Source organism: Pinus tabuliformis, chromosome Q (assembly GCF_031772625.1).
Source record: "Pinus tabuliformis cultivar Carrire ecotype Pingquan chromosome Q, CPIR1, whole genome shotgun sequence".
Lineage (NCBI taxonomy): Eukaryota > Viridiplantae > Streptophyta > Pinopsida > Pinales > Pinaceae > Pinus > Pinus tabuliformis.
Window position 1 is genome coordinate 104,122,337 of NC_142296.1, and position 21,900 is coordinate 104,144,236.

General features: G+C 37.4%; 1 protein-coding gene across 5 annotated transcripts in view; it reads right to left on the reverse strand.

The window, feature by feature from the left end:
• Positions 1-21,900, reverse strand: part of LOC149218442 (NAC domain-containing protein 54-like) — a 257,913-nt gene that overhangs the window by 211,944 nt on the left and 24,069 nt on the right. For 2 of the 5 annotated variants that reach the window (XM_089384036.1, XM_089384034.1), the window contains one exon: positions 2,051-2,101. The exons of the other annotated variants lie outside the window; for them this stretch is intronic. In XM_089384036.1, the coding sequence (XP_089240162.1) occupies positions 2,051-2,101 (51 nt within the window). The remainder of the gene's footprint in view (positions 1-2,050; positions 2,102-21,900) is intronic. 5 annotated transcript variants of the gene reach the window in all.

Sequence of the window (21,900 nt, forward strand, 5' to 3'; positions counted from 1 at the left end):
CTAACAACTACAAGGTCGTCGTGTTAACCACTAAAGAGGTGCTAAGTCCCTCAAGCTAAATTGAGAAAGGGTGGCCCTAAATGTCTATCAACCAATTATGCTTAGGGGTAAATTATTAAGTGCAAAACTAACTTAGAATGATATGCAATGATTATGAGTGATTCTTAAGGTAAGATTGTTTAATCTTAAGTACATAATTATGATTTGACTTCACTTTATACCAGCAAGTACAAGTACTTGTCAATAGAGTACAATCTTAACCACAAGAAAATGTGCCAAGTTAACAAGTGCCAACAATAAACAGGAGATCCCCTCAAGACAATTACCCAAGTGCTCAAGACAAAATTATCTTCCACAAAATGTTCAACCAATAAATGATGACAATGATTGCAATTAAGGAAACTTAGAACACTTATCCAATTAACAATTAGTCAATGATTTTCAATGCAAGATCAATATGACAATGTCACTTACAATCATTATCGAGAGATATTCAAATAGAATAGAAGTCTTTAAGCAAAGAACGTTAAGATACCAAGATATTGTTATGAAACCACAACCAATTAGATCCTCAAGATCACAAATAGCTTGAATATGCACAATTAGAGTTATGCCAATAAGATTGCAAGTGTTCTTAGCCAATATTCGTCAATGATTATCCAACAATAAAATGATTATTATGAGATGATTCTAACCAAGAATAGCCAAATTCACAAATTCACTTAAGAGATGCAAAATGATATTCAATTCTTGATTTAGTGCTTGTGTGAGTGAATTTAGTGCAAAGTTATGATCTTTAGAGATTATGAGCTCACAAGGTAATCACAATGTTAGCACAATAGCACAAAAACCATGAAACAAGTAACAATTTGAATATACAACTATGAGAGCACGTATGTAACTTGCATTCCAATGTTAAGATAGATTTATGACAGCCAATAAGTTAATTATGTTTAGAGCGTTCCTAAATACAAAGTAAGATGTCCAATGCAAGCAATAGAAGCCCAATTCCAAATGAATTTCAACAACACAAGACCTTGATTGTTTTAACTCTCTTATAGTGCACTTTTCACTATTATATCAGATTTGATCACACTTATGTCAGTCAATGCAATATGTGAAATTCACTTAAGCAAAATTAGCCCAACTCATGCAATTAATTCCTTAATATGTCAAGCCAATTATGAGTTAATTTTATGCCAATTTAGGATGTCTTTTATCACTGTTATGAATTATTTAACTTGTTGAAGTAAAACAATGAAATGAGCAAGGGTTTAAAGGTCAAACCAAAGGCCCTAGGTCTTGAAGATCACTTGCCCAATTTGCCAAATTTTTCAATGACTTGAACACTTGTAAACATAAAACTTGAGCCAAATACCTCTACAAAACACACCAATATTCAGTCCAGCAATCAAATGCTCAAATAAGAGATGGAAGAGGGAACAAATGAGAGAAAGAAGAGAGCTAGAAGAAGGGGCTAAAGGCCTAGATAGGCATGCGGCAGCAAGCCCTGTAAGGTTGCCACTAGGCTAAGGATGGGTCGAAAGGCCCTAAAGGGCTACGGCCTAGGGCTTTAAGGCCTTAAAGGCCCACGGCAAAGGGTTAAGGAGAGGTCGAGTGGCCTAAAGGCCATAGCCAAGCCTTTCAAGGCCAAAAAAAACCACAACAAGGGGAGACGGAGGGGTAAGGAGGAGGAAGGAGAGAGGAGAAGGTTGGATGGAGGCAAGGGAGGCCGAGAAAATGGGAGACACATGGTTGGAAGGAGGGTCGAGGTCATGAGGAGGCCCTCTAGGGCCTACGACAAGGTCTTAAGGGTAGGTTGAGGGCCTTAGGGCTTACAGCCAGCCCTATAAGGACCAAAAATGCCCACAGCAAGGGCTATAAGGGAGACGTTGAGGCTAGAAGGGGCCACGTTAGGCCAAGGAGGAGAGACGTTGGGCCTAAGAGGCCTGAAACTTTAGAAACGCTCGCCAGAAAATTATTTTGCTTCAGAACACTGCAATTCTTCAATAGTTGACCATGCAAAAAAAAAAATGATAATAGATCTTACCCTCAAGGGCTTGGATCTAGCTCTAATCCAGCAAATCTTCTTGCATCTCACCTGCACAAATAAATTTATAAGTGCCCAAAACCGCAATATATACAAAAATTCAAAATCCCAAAACCCCAAACCCCAATCGCAAAACAAGGGTTAGAAAAACAAATATATTATACAAAATATACAAGTGTACAATGCTTGAAGAATTTTGAGTAATAATTTTTGAATAAAATTTTGACAACGGCTAGATGTATTTTCTAAAAAATAGATGTTGACCACAGCTTTAGCAAATTAAGAAAACCATATAAAATATCTGAAATCCAAACAAGGTCAATTTGTGCCCACAGTTTGTGAACTTGGAGCCCAAGGGTCGGGGAACCTGCAAACTCTATATATTTCTCAACAACAGATCGTTAGATTATACAATGAATCAGATCACCTAACTTACCAATAAAATGTTCCTATTATCTACAAATGCAATAACGATTCAAATTATATTAAAGCACAATATAGGAAAGCACATACCCAACACATACCACAAATCAGCGAGACAAAGACACCATGAACTGCACCCCAAAGTTTTCTATTATGATATTCAAAAGTTCCCAGCAGGACAGTGACTTCCACCAGTATTTACAAAAATACATCAAACCTAAATCATCCAAAGATGAAAAATAGAAGCAAATGCCTTTCTTTTTATAGAGAAATTCCTCCAAGTCGAAAATAACGGCTAGTTGGTTTGATCCCTATCAGAATAATCTCGACCGTTGATAAATCCGTGATCATCTTTTAATCTCTGTCATCGAAAACAATTATTTTGAGGAATTTTCGAATTTCTCATTAAAACCAATTTTTATTAGCTCAAAAAAAATTATTTTGAGCTAATTTCCCAAAAAAAATGACTTTAACTTAACCACCAAAGTCCAAGGGTCCAAATTTTCTTGAAATTTCATTTTTTAGACCCGCGAATTTTTCCACGAGGAGAATTAATTTCTCTAATTTTAATTTTGACTCTGAATTAATTAACTGTTTGGCTTAGGATTGAGTTTATTTTTGCCAGAAAAATTAATTAATTGACTCATGAGGGGATTAATTATTTTTTCACCCTCAAATATTTTAGCCATGGTGTTTAAATATGAGGGACCATGCACTAAAATATTTTTCACATAAGATTTATAAATTCAACCCTTAAAAGGGGAACACCTGTTCGTTATAAACCCTCAGAAAACTTACCCACTTCTGCGACACAATATGATCTAGTAGACCAAGTGATCTGTAATAAAATAATTTAGCCAATTAGCTTAAATTATTCTCAATCACTTTTACAATAGACTCCACTAAAACACTAAGACTCAACTCAAACTTCAACGATAAATTCCACCCTAGCTTTCAGGTGAGGGTTGAAGGAAAAACTTTGTCAATCATCCGTGTATAGAAACACAGGTGAATCAGTGAGACGAAAAACCTCCTAGGATGAAATTCGTCACCAAAATCATAGGCTTACCTAAGTTGTTACATAATTAAACGGTCATACTAGCATCATTTACATTACAAATTTGAAAAATGGGTTTACAATGACATGATACACTGTTGGATGATGATTCTAAACTTCAAAAAAATTCCTTCAAGCTCCTGGAACCTGCTTCCTAAGAATGTTGGAAAAATTGGTGCAACAAGTCCCAACCATCCTCTGCATTTTACATTGTCTTTCTATTGTGGCTTTATATGCTTTTATTGTTATTTTAGTTGCATCAACCTCCAAGGTCAAGTTTCGAGGTCCTAACTCAAGGATGTGGATATAGGGTGCCAATTAAATGACCAATGACTCTCAACCCCAAGACTTGAGACGAGAAATCGAGAGGGATGGAAAGTGGAAAATATGGATTACCCTAGACAAGCTATATCAATCAATGCCTCCCCAATAGTGCCCTGCCTAAACCATAAGGCCTCAATGCAGAGGTCCCAATGAACTAGAATCAATGACTAACCTCCCAAGTGAAGTGTGAGAACAAGGATACAATCAAGAGCAATCAATCATCTAGTTTGCCTAAAAATTCATATTAATATTGCTCATAACATTAAATGAAAGCACGTGATTGCTAAAATGGATTGATTACCTACTAATAGTTGAGCCAACTTCATTCAAGAAGAATGATAGAGGGATAAGAACTATGATCAGAGCAATAGGTGGATAATTGTGGCATGTTATCTGAAGATCATCATATGGTTGTTGGTTAGCTATCAAATCAGGGGAAAAATTTTATCCTATTGGTTACCCACTTTTGTTGGGTAACAGTTATCAAATCCCAACTTGGGTTAATATTTGTTAGGTCACTATAATACTAGTGTAGCCCCCTTATTGTTATTGTTGTGCCTATGTAGCCCCCATATTGTTATTGTTGTGCCTTATAAAAGCCCACTATTGTTTATTGTTGTGTCCTTGCATTATTATTGTTATGTAGGCTCTGATTATATTGTGACCCCTTAGACTCCTATTTATACAAATGAGGTCTTGTCATTTGTATCATCTAAGAATTGTTCATTTATGTAATGTAAAGGAGGTTGTCTCCTCAAAGAAGCTATTTCTAGATCATTGATCTATCTTTTCTTCTATTTTGTGCGTTGGTTGCATAACATTTGGTATCAGAGTTTTGGATTCTAGGGTTTCACTACTTCAAATAGGACATATTGGTATTTTCGCTGTACATTTTTTTCTCTGACGATTCAAAAGTTACAATTTCGACCACGGGAGCCGAAATCTTGGTGAACTTCATGTAAAAAATTCAGATTTTGATTCACTATATTTTCTAAGATATGGCTCGAAGAAGTTAGGGTTTTTGCGGGCTCCTAAGTTCAATCTCAAACATGTGACCTAAGGAAAATCCTCATAATTTTCTCTCTGAGCATCGGATTTGAATTTCATAAGAAGTAGTTGAAAGTGCACAAACCTAAGTTTTTCGTGTATCGTTTTCAAGGGCGAAGGTCAAAACAGTGACACGTGGCACACTGTACAAGTTTCACTCTACTGAACCAAATCCATTATCAAGCCATCGTGGGATATTGGGCATAACTTTTTCTTGAAGAATCCAATCTTGGTCGAACTTGTGGCATTGGAAAGAAGACTCAGAAGGATACCATAGGACGAAATCTTAGACCTTAGAGATCCGAAATTACAAAGATACAACAATTTCAATATTGAGCTCCTAAAAAGCAAGGAAAAGGTGTGTATTTTTTTTAAATTTGCATAATGTTTGTTTGAAAAATCAGTTTGAAGTGATTCAAAGGGCATAGTGAAGCATAGATATCATTGTTGATTCCAAAATGCCTCGAAACAAAAAAATGGACACATCTAGTAAGCAACTAGAAGGCTCTACTATGATGCATGAAGAAGAAGAAGAAATGCAACATGATATATCAAAATTATGAGACCAAGTGCAACAAATTTTGCTCTCGCAAAGAGTAACCAAAAATGAACTAGAAGCTAAGATGTATGGTATAGAAACAAATATGAAAGGCAACATGGAAGATTTGAAGAATGGTTTAAAAAAAAACATGGAAGGTTTGAAGGAAGGTTTGACAAAGTTGTTACAAGAAATGTTTCCTAGTGGTGACTAGGTACTCCATGAAAATCAAGATGAGGACAAAAGGAATATGAATTATGATTTTAATGACTCCAACATTAGGTTTAAGACCCATCACATTCCAAAGATAGATATGAGGAAGTTTGATGGCAAGGATTCGATAACATGGATACTACAGATGGAGCAATTCTTTGATCTACATGAAGTGCCACACACACAAAAGTTACACATTGCATTTTTATATTTTAAAACAAAACCAATTTGTGTGGTATAGATGACTTTGTTCTCATCATAAATCAATTGTCATTTGGACAATTTTTGCGGAAGAATTGGAATCACATTATGAGGATACAAAGAGCAATACCTTCTTTAGCCAATTGATAAATCTCAAACAAAGGGTTCAATGAGGGAGCACATTGAGGACTTCCCAAAATTGAATATCTAGGTAAATGATATTCCAAAGGAGCATAGGAATGATGTCTTCATAGGGACTTTAAAGGATAACATCCAACAGGAGGTTTGCCTTTGGGAACCTAATTCATTGGAGAAGGCATTCAAGGTGGCAAGGAAAGTTGAAAGCAAAATTATGGCAGCAAGGAAGTCTACCACTCACAACTATAAAGATGGAAGTGTTGATGCTCCTAGCCTCCCATAACCTACAAGGTTGACAATGCAACAACTGGAAGGAAAAATAGCAAAAGGGCTTTGTTACAGTCGTGATGGCAAATACACTATGGGTCATAAGCGTGCTAAGAAGAAATTATTTTACATAGATTGTGAAGAGGAGGAAGAAAAGGAACTAGAAACATAGGATATACACCAGGAACCGACCGTAAAGAAAGAAGAAATGAATCTGACCATGTCTTGTAATGCATTGGCAGGAATTACCACTCTTCAAAACTCTCAAGAGAAAAGGACTTATCAAGAAGAAAAAGGTAATAGTATTAATTGATTTTGGTAGTACCCACACTTTTATTCATTGTAAGATAGCCAAGGAATTGAATTGTTTTCTATATCCGGCACCAAAGCATCAAGTGATGGTTGCAAATGGAGGAAAATTGTTCATGGAAGTGTCATAATATCAATCTACCCATGGGGGAACATGTATTGAATAGTCAAATGATTTCCATTCCAATGGATGGTGCTAATGTTGTATGAGGAGTCCAATGGTTACAATCTTTGGGGACGATAGCTTTTAATTTTCAAGAACTTTCTTGAAATTTTCATGGGATGGAAAGGAAATTGAATTAAGGGGCATCGTAAAGAAACCGGGGAAGATAATCAGCTTTAATGGCATGAAAAAGCTTTTGAAGAAATAACAAGCGTGGCATAATTGCACAATTATGCTCACTAGATGTTCAAGCATCAAAATCATTTGTTTCTCAAGATGTCTAAAGAATCTTGGAAAATCATTCCAAAGTATTTGGGACTCCCAAAGGCCTCCCACCTATTCGTGATCATGATCATACTATTCACTTGATTCCAAGAAGCATTCTTCCAAACATTAAACCTTACAAATATCCTTATGCCCAAAAGAGTGAAATTGAACATATGGTTGCAGATATGCTAGAGGCATGTATAATAAAACCTAGCCAAAATTCTTTCTCTGCTACAGTAGTATTGGTACACAAGAAGGATGCATCATGGCATATGTGTCCAGATTATAGAGAGCTCAACAAGCTCACTATTAAAGATTAATTTCCCATTCTCGTCATTGATGAATTGTTGGATGAATTACATGGAGCAATTTACTTCACCAAGCTAGATCTTCATTCAGGATATCATCAAATTAGAATGAAGATTGAAGATATTCTGAAAACAACATTTAGAACTCATGAAGGTGATTGTAAATTTTTGGCCATGCATTTTGGCCTTACAAATGCACCTTCCACATTTCAAGATTTGATGAAATCCATTTTCAAACCCTTCCTTAGAAAATTTGCGTTTGTGTTTTTTTGATGATATACTAATCTACATCAAGTCTTGGAAGGATCATCTTCAACATGTTGACAGGGTGCTCAAACTATTGGAGGAGAAACAATTGTATGCAAAAACCTCCAAATGTTTCTTTGGGGTACAAGAGGTGGAATATTTGAGTCATATTGTATCTCATGAGGGTGTTGAAAAGGTATATTATCAGAAGTTTGTTAAGAATTATGGGAAAATTGCAGCACCTCTAACGACATTATTGAAGAAAGATGCATTCTTTTGGACTCCAGAAGCAACTAAGTCCCTTCAACATCTTAAATAGGCAATGTGCCAAGCTCCAATGTTAACTATTCCAGACTTCACAAAAAGCCTTATCGTGGAATGTGATGCATCAAGAAATGGAATTGGTGTTGTTTTAATGCAAGAAGGAAGACCCATTGCTTTTGAAAGTCATTCAATCAAGGGAAAGTATTTACACAAACCTATTTATAATACTACATGCCATGAAGCAATGGCACACTTACCTAATGGAAAGGCACTTCAAGGTAAAAAACAGATCATGATAGTCTTAAATACTTTTTGGAACAAAAAAGATTATCTTCAAAAGAGCAACAAAAATGGGTCACTAGGATGTTGGAAAATGACTTTGAAATCATCTACAAAAAAGGGAAGCAAAATGTTGTTGCAGATGCACTCAAAAGAAGAGATGAGGATGTGGAAGCATTGCTCTATTCCATTTCGATTATCCAACCTGAATGGATAACTGAAGTAAGGGAGGAATGGAAAATGATGAAGAGGTGTGGTCACTCATTCAAAAGTGGCAACAAGATCCCAATACATCAAATACATTTATCTGGAAAAATGACTCATCATGGTACAAAGATCGCTTATATCTATGTAAGAATTCCCAACCAAAACAAAAGATTATTTTGGAATTGCACACCTCTCCTTTAGGAGGGCACTCAAGATTTTTAAAAACATACCACAGGGTCAAAAAGGAATTTTTTTGGGATGGCCTTAACTGATATTCAAAGTTTGTGGCAGAATGTTTGGTTTGCCAACAAAATAAACTTGAAACAATTAAGACCCCTGGTCTATTAAAACCTTTATTACAAGGTATTATCAAAGTTTGTTAATTATGGGAAAATCGCAAGCACTTCTAACAACATTATTGAAGAAAAATGCATTCTTTTGGACACCAAAAGTAACTAAGTCCCTTCAACATCTTCAATAGGCAATGTGCCAAGCTCCAATTTTAGCTATTCTAGACTTCACAAAAAGCCTTATCATGGAATATGATGCATCAAGAAATGGAATTGGTGTTGTTTTAATGCAAGAAGGAAGACCCATTGCTTTTGAAAGTCATCCAATCAAGGGAAAGTATTTACACAAACCTATTTATAATATGGCAAGCAATGGCGCACTTACCTGATTGAAAGGCACTTCAAGGTAAAAAAACAGATCATGATAGTCTTAAATACTTTTTGGAACAAAAAAGATTATCTTCAAAAAAGCAACAAAAATGGGACACTAGGATGTTGGAAAATGACTTTGAAATCATCTACAAAAAAGGGAAGCAAAATGTTGTCGTAGATGCACTCTCAAGAACGGATGAGGATGTGGAAGCATTGCTCTATTCCATTTCGATTATCCAACCTAAATGGATAACTGAAGCAAGGGAGGAATGGAAAAATGATGAAGAGGTGTGGGCACTCATTCAAAAGTTGCAACAAGATCGCAATACATCGAATACATTTATTTGGAAAAATGACTCATTATGGTACAAAGATCGCTTATATCTATGTAAGAATTCCCAACTAAAACAAAAGATTATTTTGGAATTGCACTCCTCTCCTTTAGGAGAGCACTCAGGATTTTTAAAAACATACCACAGGGTCAAGAAGAATTTTTTTGGGAAGGCCTTAACTGATATTCAAAGTTTGTGGCAGAATGTTTGGTTTGCCAACAAAATAAAGTTGAAACAATTAAGACCCCTGGTCTATTACAACCTTTATCCATTCCAAGCCAACGTTTGGTTTGCCAACAAAATAAACTTGAAACAATTAAGACCCCCAGTCTATTAAAACCTTTATTACAAGGTATTATCAAAGTTTGTTAAGAATTATGGGAAAATCGCAGCACTTATAACAACATTATTGAAGAAAAATGCATTCTTTTGGACTCCAAAAGTAACTAAGTCCCTACAACATCTTAAATAGGCAAAGTGCCAAGCTCCAATTTTAGCTATTCCAGCCTTCACAAAAAGCCTTATCGTGGAATGTGATGCATCAAGAAATGGAATTGGTGTTGTTTTAATGCAAGAAGGAAGACCCATTGCTTTTGAAAGTCATCCAATCAAGGGAAAGTATTTACACAAACCTATTTATAATATGGCAAGCAATGGCGCACTTACCTGATGGAAAGGCACTTCAAGGTAAAAAACAGATCATGATAGTCTTAAATACTTTTTGGAACAAAAAAGATTATCTTCAAAAGAGCAACAAAAATGGGTCACTAGGATGTTGGAAAATGACTTTGAAATCATCTACAAAAAAGGGAAGCAAAATGTTGTTGTAGATGCACTCTCAAGAACAGATGAGGATGTGGTTCCATTTCGATTATCCAACCTAAATGGATAACTGAAGCAAGGGAGGAATGGAAAAATGATGAAGAGGTGTGGGCACTCATTCAAAAGTTGCAACAAGATCGCAATACATCGAATACATTTATCTGGAAAAATGACTCATTATGGTACAAAGATCGTTTATATCTATGTAAGAATTCCCAACTAAAACAAAAGATTATTTTGGAATTGCACTCCTCTCCTTTAGGAGGGCACTCAAGATTTTTAAAAACATACCACAGGGTCAAGAAGGAGTTTTTTTGGGAAGGTCTTAACTGATATTCAAAGTTTGTGGCAGAATGTTTGGTTTGCCAACAAAATAAAGTTGAAACAATTAAGACCCCTGGTCTATTACAACTTTTATCCATTCCAAGCCAACGTTGGGAGGAAGTCTCAATAGATTTTATTGCAGGTTTACCCAAGTCTGAAGGAAATAGTGTCGTCATGGCAGTAGTTGATAAACTTACCAAGTATAGACACTTTTTTCCATTATCCCATCATTTTAAAGTCAGTACACTTGCTACTGCATTTATGGAAACAATTCAAAAGTTACATGGAAACCCAAAGATTATTTTAAGAGACAGATATCCCATTTTCCCTGGAAATTTTTGGACAGAATTATTTTCTTGTCTTGGTACAAAAGTAGCTCATAGCTTGTCTTATCATACTCCATCGGACGGGCAAACTAAGATAGTGCACAAATGTTTGGAAGGATATATTCGTTGTTTTGTATCTGATAAACAAACACAATGGCTCAAGTGATTACCTCTGGCTAAATGGTGGTGTAACACTTCCTTCCATACTGCAACAAAAATGACCCCATTTATGGCACTTTATGGATATCATCCACTGCCCATCACATCATCTTTAAGAGAAAATTCTAATATTCAAGCAGTGGAAGATCACATCGAGAATCAACAACAAGTTCCCCAACTCTTAAAGGATAACCTCACTCTGGTGCAGAACCGAATGAAACCACAGGCAGATCAAAATTTCATTTAAAGAAGTTTTGATGTAGACGACTGGGTATTTTTATGATTACAACCATACAAACAAATGTCCCTCAAGCAAGCTAAGAAGGATAATAAACTATCACCCAAGTACTATTGCAAAAGATTGGTACTATGGCATAAAAATTGGAGTTTCCTACATCTTCCCGAGTACACCCAATTTTCCATGTTTCATGCTTAAAGAAGGTTATCGATAACAAGTTCCAAGATCAGCCAATATTGCCAGAACTTGATGAGGAAGGAAAAATCATATTAGAGCTTGAAGCAGTAGTCACGAAAACAGGAACCCAACAGCTACGGAATTGATCAATTTCAAAGTATCTCATTAAGTGGAAGAACTTACCCGCTAAAGATTGCACATGGGAGAATGAGAATTTTATACAGAAGCATCCAGAACTACTCAAGCATTGAGGACAACACTTTTTTGAAGAAGAGGGGCATGTTAGGTACCTATAATACTAGTGTAGCCACCTAGAACTACTCAAGCATTGAGGACAACACTTTTTTGAAGAAGAGGGTTATGTTAGGTACCTATAATACTATTATAGCCCCCTTATTGTTATTATCAGTGTAGCCCCTTATTGTTATTGTTATGCCCATGTAGCCCCCATATTGTTATTGTTGTGCCCCATAGAAGCCCACTATTGTTATTGTTGTGCCCTTACATTATTATTGTTATGTAGGCTCTGATTATATTGTGACCCCTTAAACTCCTATATATACAAAGGAGGTCTTGTCATTTGTATCATCCAAGAATTTTTCATTTATGTAATGTAAAGAAGGTTGCTCCCTCGAAGAGGCTATTTCTCAAGTCATTGATCTATCTTTTCTTCTATTTTGTGAGTTAGTTACATAACAATATTCATGGGATCACTTGTTCACTTAAAGACAAATCTTCTTGTGCAAGAACAAATTTGTGGCCAAAACGCATTTTGCATTCATCATTGCAAGTTGGCGGCCATTTTGCTTCGAAAACGGTATCACAAAAAATTATGTTGCGAATTTGAAGACAGCGTTGATGAAGAGGGTAGTAAAGTAAGAATCTCAACTTAGAAACCCTAACAACTTCCTTAGATGGGAGATTCAAAGTTCAAGAGATGCATATATTAAAGTTCTCTTGAAGGATTCAAGGAAAACAATTTCACATACCATGAAGAATCAAGATTTCATGAAATAAATTACAATTTCGACATGGCACACATAGAAACCCTAATTCACATGTTATAGCATGCAAAAATTGAAGGAGGTCAACATTAAACTTACAATATTCAACAAGACTCTCTTGAATCAGTCCCAAAGAAGTCTTCTCATGCAAAATTCCTCCCCAAAAGACAATTCACTCTATAAAACTACTACATTGCATCCAAGTAGAAAGTCAAAAATAGCTAGTGCACACTTCCAAAGCGACAGAAGTGTAATGAATGATGATCATGAATGAGTGAGTGAGACTCCCCTATTTATATAAGGGCAACCAAGTCTCATTTCATTAATTTTACAGGCAAAATCCCCTAAAACAAGTTAATTTTAGCATTCAATTAGGTCAAAGGTCACAAACTAACCTTGAGATAGCTCTAAAACATAATAATATGCCAAAAATAACCCCCACGTGTGGGTAAAATCATCACCATGACATCATTCTCCAAGAATGGTCAATAATGCATCAAGTAAGAGAGGCAATGGTCCAAGAATGAACCTCACTCCAAGAAAACCTCAAAGCGCATGTGAGCATCTCCAATAGGCACCTCCTCCACATGATATGATCCAAAAAGAGGCTTATGTTACCCTTCCAAGGCAAGTAGGAGTGATGTGGCACCATCTAGGGCAAGCATTGGCATTAAGAAAGAATGTGCTAGCTCCCCCAAGTCATATCAATGATAACCATCCTCATCTAAGCTTCAAAACAAGGCATTGCCCATCAAACAGGGTCAAGGCCAACCTAAGGGTGTGATGGTTCCATCTAAGCACATCATCAAAAAATTAAATGCCCAAGCTTTCAAAATCTACATTTCAACATCTCGAGGCACATCAATAGGTGCAAAATAGTGTAGAAGTTTCTCAAGACCCAATGCTCATCTTCAAAGGGGCAACGTTGGGGCCACAAGGTCATATATGCTATCAAAACGGGGCAAAGTACCCTCATGAAGGTGTTGGGGAGGTGTCAAGCTATCCCTCAAGGGATCATTGCTGCATGTGATACAACCTAAACAAAACGTCTCAAGATCAAGTGAGATCAACATCATTAGGGGCATAAAACCATTAAAGCATCATAATGGACCATATCTAATGCTAAGGGCACAAAAATACTTCACACAAAACTCACCTTCAAATGTCTAACAAGCTCAAGACCTGTAAACAAGTTGCCTCACTTATGTTAGGGATGATTAGGTTAAAAACCCTATTAAGTATTTCTAACCCCCAAGGGGAGAAACATGTCATAGGTAGACCCATCAATCCATGTGTATGTGATAAGGTGGTCATGGAGTGGGAAAGACTTCAAGGAAGATACCACAACCAAGAGACCAACTAATGGGTGTCCAACATCATGAGTGTAATGATGCAAGGAGGGAGAAATTATGGTGGCATGAGTTACCCCTTTACTCAGCCTGGTTTTTCCACCCCTCGGTTGCACCTTTTACTTTGATGATTTATCTTTCTTTCGCACATAGCTTAATAGCGCAAGCTTCCTTTGTGCTTTTCTAGTATCCCTTAAAGATGTAGCACTTTCTCGCGCATTGAGGTTGGGACATTCAAGAGTTCCTTCTTTTAGATGAAACATTAAATGCTCAAGGAACCAAGTGATGGCTAATGAGGGGGTAGAGCTCATACTAGGCTTTTTCCCACGTGTTAAATAAGTCCCATCGATCTTCTGCATTTTACATTTTCTTTATGTTGTGGTTTTATATGCTTTTATCATTATTTCAGTTGCATCAACCTCCAAGGCCAAGTTTTTGGGACCTAACTCAAGGATGTGGATTTATGGTGCCAATCCAATGACCAATGACTATCAGCCCAAAGATTGGAGATGAGTAATTGAGAGAGATGGAAAGTAGTAAGTATTTATTACTCTAGGCATGACATATCAATCAATGCCTCCCCAGTAGTGCCCTTCCTAAAGCATAAGGCCTCAACGTAGGTCCCACTACACTAGAGTCAAAGACTAACCTCCCAGGTGAAGTGTGGGAACAAGGATACAATCAAGAGTTATTAATCATCTAGTTTGCCCCATGATTCAAATTAAAATGCCCATAATATTAAATGAAAGCACATGATTGCTAAAATGGTTAGAGTACCTATTGATAGTTGACCCACCTTCTTCAAGAACAATGCTAGATGGGTTAGAGCACTAATCAAAGCAATAGGTGGATAATTGTGGCATAATGTTATATGAACACCATCATAGGGTTGTTCGTTGGTTGGCTATCAAATGAGGAGAAATATTTTTCCTATGGGTTGCCCGCTTTTGGTGAGTAACGGTTATCAAATCCCAACTTGGGTTGATATTCATGGGATCACTTGTTGACTTAAAGTCAAATCTTCTTGTGCAAGAACAAAATTGTGGCCAAAACGCATTTTGCATTCATCATTACAAGCCTATGACCATTTTGTTTCCAAAAACACTATCACAAAAAATTATGCTGCAAATTTGAAGAGAAAACTAGAGAGACACAAGCACCAAGCAAGCTTAATTATCTCAATTCAATAGAAGTAGATAAGACTAGCAACACACCTAAGAGAGAAGACTTCATTTTTGTTAACATTTGTCATCACATAACAATTCAAGACGGTGTGTCTAAGCTACCAAATTAGCATTTATGACCAATCAATTGGTTGCACATCAAGTGATAAATACAACTTGGGGTGACTCACATGAGAATTGTTGTCTAGCCTTCAAAATCATTTATGTTCTAAGGTTACCATGAAAGGCCCTACACCAAACAATGAAGTTAAATTGACTTTCACCAAAATTAGTAATTCAAATTGCAATCAACCATAATGCACATGTCAAATTAGAAAATTATCAAGGTCAAATGATGTGTCTCACCATTGGGAAAATATTTTGGCTGTTGATTAACAAAATAAAAGATAATTAAGAAAACATGAAAGTAATAACATAACGTCAATTATATAAGTTGGTATATAAGTTGCGATTCTAAATAGTTTAAAAACAATATATTAAAAGTAACCTTCTTATGCTCCAAAATTCCATTAAGAAAAGGTACTAAGAAAAGTCCAAAAAATACTACCAAGGTGTGAAAGAGATAATAACGACAAGGTTACTACCATGGTGTGAAATAGATAATAATGAAAAAGGTACACTTCAAAATTGACAAACCCAAGAAATGAATATTATCAAATATGAGTGAGACTCGTCTTATCCTAAGTAACCATGGCATACTCATATCGGAATGAAGAGGTACAAATGAACAAAGAATTAAGGAAACTCCTAATACATCCAATTAAAGAATATGTAGAAAAGATGAAATTAACAAGGGAAATAAGATCTCTTGCTACAAAAGTTGACTAGGTAAAATGTAAAATAGAACAATATCAATAAAATTAGCAAAACCCACAACATGGAATGCAGGAGCTCAAGAGAAATTTTGCCAACGACAAGAAAATCAATCATCTGAAAAGACATACTCAAAATTTTATTAATAGATGAGGTTTTTTTTTGGACATGGTCCACTTTACTAGTGTTCAATTAGGTCAAAGGTCACAAACCGACCTTGTGTTAGATTTTCAAGTTACTTCAAAAGCATTTACACCATGTTTGGGGACACTCCATGAGGTTTTGGGGTACATAGTGTATGTTCAAACCCTGGATGGTCCAAGATGGAATGTAGCATAAGAGGTGGTCCATGATGGATATGCACAATTGACACAACTTGCTCAATGAATGCTTGAACTTAGTTGATTACAGGCTTACTGTTCTTCCCTTGGCCATTGGACATCTCTTCATAGTTTAGAGGATGCCCTTCATTGAGACCTCATGGAGCAAGCTCAATGAATGCTTGAACTTAGTTGATTACAGGCTTAGTGTTCTTCCCTTGGCCATTGGACATCTCTTCATAGTTTAGAGGATGCCCTTCATTAAGACCTCATGGAGCAACCACTTTGTTTAGGGATGCGGAGATTTGTGCATCCTAGAGGAGGGCTTAAAGCCCTAGTTGACATGTGGCAACTTGGTTTCCTATTTGGAGGATTGGAGATGGCCTCAAGATGCGTAAAAATTCCATGATGTTCTTGCAGGGGGTAGCTGACCTACTAGAGGGCACTTCCAAAGATGTTGCTCACAACAAGTACAGAATCAATTATGTAATTGAGTGCAATCATGAACAATTAAAGGGAACGCCACATATGAACCTATAAATGAAGTAGGCAAAGTAGGATAGTGTTCTTATTAATGATCAACCAATAACTCATCATTCTTCAAGCGTGATTTCACCACATTATTAAGTGGCCTAAATGTGCCACACCTAACCTTCAACCCTAGTTAGGGAAGCACTAAAAAATAAAGCGAGAGACATAACCTAGAAATTGCAGCACCAAATATCCTTCACTAAACATAATGATTACAGTAAAACAATGTGAGGGTTTCACGTCAACCATAAAATCTACTTATCGGAACAAACCTACCCTTGAATTATACCAACATGTTTATATGGGTGATTTCCAACAATCGAATCAACCTAAGACAAATAAAAATAATTTAAAAAAATTAATAATAAAAAAAAAAAAGATGAAGAACCTCACATTAAAATGCCCCTTAACTTCTTCCTCCCAAAGATATTCAACTAAGGTTGGAAGGGATCTCCCACACTTCCAACCATGCCTCTAGAAAATGAATCTTTCAAACCAAGAGTTGAATTTTGGTCCCTTTTAGCATTTAAAAAGGGAAAATGATATTTTAATCCATAAATGTTGTCGTTCCTCTGAGGGTGTATCCCCTAGGCCTTCTACATGGATGACTAATGCATCTTGTTAGCTTTCAAGTTACTCTAGAAGTGTTTACACCATGTTTGCGGGTGTTTCATGATTTTTGAGGTACATGGTGTATGTTTATCCCCCAGATGGTTCAAGATGTATTGCAAATGAGAGATGGCTCGTGATGGATTTGCATATTGGAGACAACTAGTTTATAAGTTTCTTGACATCAACTAGGTGCTTGTTTGGTATTCTACCCTAGGGAATTGGAGTTCTCTTGATAGCTTGGGAGACATCCTTTATGATGGTTACATGGGAAGGTTCAGTTTCTTTGAGAACACCCTACATAGTTGGCGAAGCGTTGTGCATTTTAGAGGGCATTAGATAGCATGAGATAGCTTGGATTCCTATATAGCGGCTTAGAGTTACCTCTGAGATGCCCTAGGTTGCAACAAAGTTCATGCAAGGGGAGTGGACCAAGAAGAGTGAATGGTTTAGAAGGAGGAACAAGAATTCATGTGGGCTCGGGGCGGAGGAGCATGGGCACACCTTGTGCTGCTACATCGTCTCAGAGCCCTCATTGTGTATGGGATCACCTTGGAGCTTTACATTTGTACCCTCAAAGTGAAGCACTTCACTTGTGTGAACATACATGTGATTATTGTAGGTTGCTTGAAAGGGATTTGGCCAACATTGTATTGTTGGACTCCCTTACCTCTCATATATATATATATAGGAAAAGGAGAGAGTTGGAGAGAGTCCTTCACTCACTCATGTCATACCCATCATTCATCCTCTCTCTTTTATCTTCATTTGTACTCTCTCTCTCTCTCTCTCTCTCTCTCTCTCTCTCTCTCTTTTGGAGTCGCTTGGGCTTCTTGATCTTCTTGGAGCATCTTGAAGTCTAGGGTTAGGGTTTTATCCCTTCGGAGATTTCAAGATTAGGGTTTTGAGATGAAACCCCAACTTATGTTTGGTGAAGAAGAAGAACAGGAGGCAGCATCTTGCTTTGGAGAACTAGCTTAGGTGATTCATGTTGGATCTCCTTGGTTGAGAAACGATTTTTCATTGTTATCCCTAGCTAGGGTTTTGGAAAGCTAGTGGATTGTACTAGCCATTTTATAAGACCGTGTACAACAACTTGACCTTATGCATATTACTGAAGTTCTCAATTGTTCAATACTTATATAAATTGCAAATTTGAATTTTATCTGTTGGACACCTAATCCTAAAGGGTTAGTGTGGAATTCGAATGGACAAAAGCAGTCCAAGAGACCTTGGGATCTGAATCCCAAGAGTCAGATATTGTACTATAAATGTAAATCAATTGTTAATAAAAAGAGTACTCACTGATTTATCTTTCCTTGTGTTTTCCTATCCATGTGAGTTTAACATGGTATCAGAGCCATGATGAGTGGCCTGTTTTCCCTGAGCAACTGGTCTGAGTTGCCTTGAATAGTGCTGACTAGAGCTGGCCTAGTCTTCTGTAACGCTCCATTAATTCTGCCATCCCTGCGCTGTACCTGCGCCCTGCTCTTCTGAAGCTGCATACCAAATGATGTCAGATGGTAACGCTGCCTGAAACACTGCTGTGTCCTGAGAGACTGCGCATCTGTTTTCTCTGCACATTCCAGCCTGTGATCTGCCATATCTGTCCATATGCCAACGCATTTGCCATTATTGTTATGCCAACGCATTTGCCATTATTGTAATGAAGACTGCGTTTTTTATTTCTGCCAAATCCCTGTCATCCTCAGTCTTCGAGTGATTCTCGCTCCCTGGCCCGTATGAATGTCCGTTCTGCGTTCTTTTGTTTTGGCGCGTTTGAAAACCGGTGTGGAGACTAGGTCAAGGCGTTACAAACTATTGCGGCCCACGACCTGGAATGCTGTGATCTGAGAATGCACAACTGTTCGTATGTTGTGATGCATCGTTGTTTTACATATGAGAGTTAAAAACACCGTGAATGTCGTTGACAAGTTTTTGAAGGCCGTGAATACTGTGTCTTTACTTTCGAACAAGTTGACTATGCCCTTGAAATCTTATGAGTCATATGTTACAATTACAATTTGTATCTATGGGGAACTGAAATGTAAAATCTTAATTGCGGTTACCCTCTTCCTTCTTAAGAGTCTGCATCATTTCAGTGTTCTGTCCAAAGAAAATTTCTGTGCCCAATTCATCTTTACGATTAAATTTGCTATAGAAAAAAAAAATCAGCATTCTGCTCTGAGCTATAATGCGATTTGTATCTCTGTGCTGTGGAGAAGGCATATATTTGTATCGCTGCGTTTTTTGTAAAGACTGTGGTGTGAAAACGCTGCGTTTTTTTTGAATTGTGGTTACGCTTCGCGTGCTTGTTGTGGCATGGGTCGTGAAGGCTCTTTAAGAATCTTTGAAATGACACCGGTTTGTATTTGAGTTAATGCGTGTATAGCAGTGGATATACTGGGTCGGTCCCCTCGTTGGAGCTGCGGCCGCTGTTGCACACCAAGATTCTTATCATTCATTTCTTGTAATTTCCTTTGTTGAGGAGACCCGTGTTCTGTCGGTGGGTTTGAGCTTCGTTGATATAACAGATGCAGTTGGTTTTGATCCGAATGCTTCCATTGCTCTGAGCATTGAACGATGGCCTGAATAAAGAGCAAGATGAAATCGATGGCATCATTATTGCTTCGGATTTTATGAGCATTGCAGTACCTGGAGCGGATTTAAGACCAGGCGACCAGCGGTAAACACCGGTTGTTTGCGGCGCTGTTTGCCATTAACTCCAAGTTTCTTTTTATATATAATCAGTCCTTTTCATTTATTACTTTCCATGACGTTGCTCGGAGATGGAATGTGAAGTACCAGAAGATTTAAATAGGCAGCGCATTTAAAAAAAAAAAAAAAAAAGAGGGCAGTTGCACAGTTTTTTTATAATGCTGTATTGATTGACATATTGGTGAAGTCTTTCAGAAGTTTTCTCTGCAACGAAGGTATAGAGATTGTTGCCGCTGCGTTGGAGGTCTCTATGTTTAGTGCGCGTTGAATAGTTTGTGTTGAGGAAGAGAACTGTTGGTCGTTTCTGTTCAAGTCATTTTGAATAGTTTGTGTTGACAAAGAGCATCTGTGCGCACGTTTTCCTGGAAAGCTTCAAATTCGAAGTCCGGAGATTGCCAGCCCCTTAGCCATGATGGTATTTGTTGTGAACCATGTGTTTCCCTTGTAAGTGTATCATCTGCAGACTTCAAAAGACTCTCCAAACGTATAGATAATTGCGCTAGCTCCTTTATGCGCTTCTTGGTCGGTGCACGAGTTCCATGCCTGGCCACAGGATTTAAAAGAATCGGAGTACATCCATTGGGAGGCACTGCGGAATTTTGATAATCATCATTCATTGCTTCTTTTCCAGCACCATATCTGGATGAAGTGGAGAGATATTGGCGCACATCAAACTCTCCATTAGAAAAATCATGCAGTTGGCCCTTAACACTTACACTAATTGCAAATATTACAGTGATTACTAAACCCAAATGAAATGTCATTCCTCTCATTTCATGTATCCTTCTGAGTCCGTGGCCCTTTGTACTGCAGCCCTCTTTCTTCCTGGGCGCTCTCTGTACACAATCTTACTCTTCTCCCCGCGCTCTTGGCTGAGGACAATTCTTGCTTCGACTTCGTGAAATGCCTGTGGGGCTTATTCCTCAATTTATAGTATTCAGAAACGTGGAATAAACATTGATCTACATGCCGACAGAAAAAGACCACTAGTATTTGTTTTCGATCTGCATCTGTACAGTTAAAGAGAGGGTCGAACTCTGAAGCTCATGGTATCAGTTAAAGAGAGTAGCAGTTAAAGCTCAGAAGTTCTTCATGGTTTGTAATTTCCAATGGAATATGCCTTCCAGGTGATTTAACAATGGAATGGATGAAAATAAGGGTTGTTTTACCAATGTATTTATTGTTGTAAATAGGAGTTTCCAAGTCTGGGTTATGCATGATAAGATTGCCCCGGAATGAATAGGAGTTTTTAGATTTGGGTTATGCATGATAAGATTGCCCTAGAGGACTGAAATTTATCTCTCTGAAACAGGAAGAATTACAGCAGTGGAGTCATCATTCTGAACCTGTTTCTGTTCAGAAGATTGAAACAGATTCCCATAAACAGCAAAACAATAATGTTATAGTTCATTCAGATTTAGTACCACATAAAGCAGCAGTGGTACATGCAGATGCAGAAACTCAGTCTGCTATTTCCAAGCACATTATCAGACCTTGGGAACAGCTTGTCCACAACAAGCACAGAACTGGTCTTGGATATGACAAGGACTTGTCCTTTCATATTCCAGACTATGCCAAGCCCATTCAGTTTCAGAGTGCTTCTCATGACAGTTCAGCTTCAGCTGTTTCAGACTCTGCCCCTCTTCTACAGCAACAACAACAACAGCAACAACAACAGATCGTGAAATGCCAACACTATGACCGAGTTGGCCATCTGAAAGATCACTGTTTTGATCTTCATCCATGTGAGCACTGTCATAAAACCACTCATTCTTCAAACAGATGCTTCAAAAACAAACGTCCTGCAAGAACAAAGATTCATCTTGGATGGATCGCTTCTTGGCAATGGGCATCAACAGCCAAGAAGATATTCCAAACACATGTTAGAACTTGTTCTAGAGTATTGAACAGTCTTGCAGTTGAGTTTTCTCCATCTTCTCACCTTGTACCTGACAGGGGGGGAAATGATGGTCATCTACAAGCTTCAAAGCCACATCAAGCGAGCCTGAGTCACAACCTGCCACATCAGTT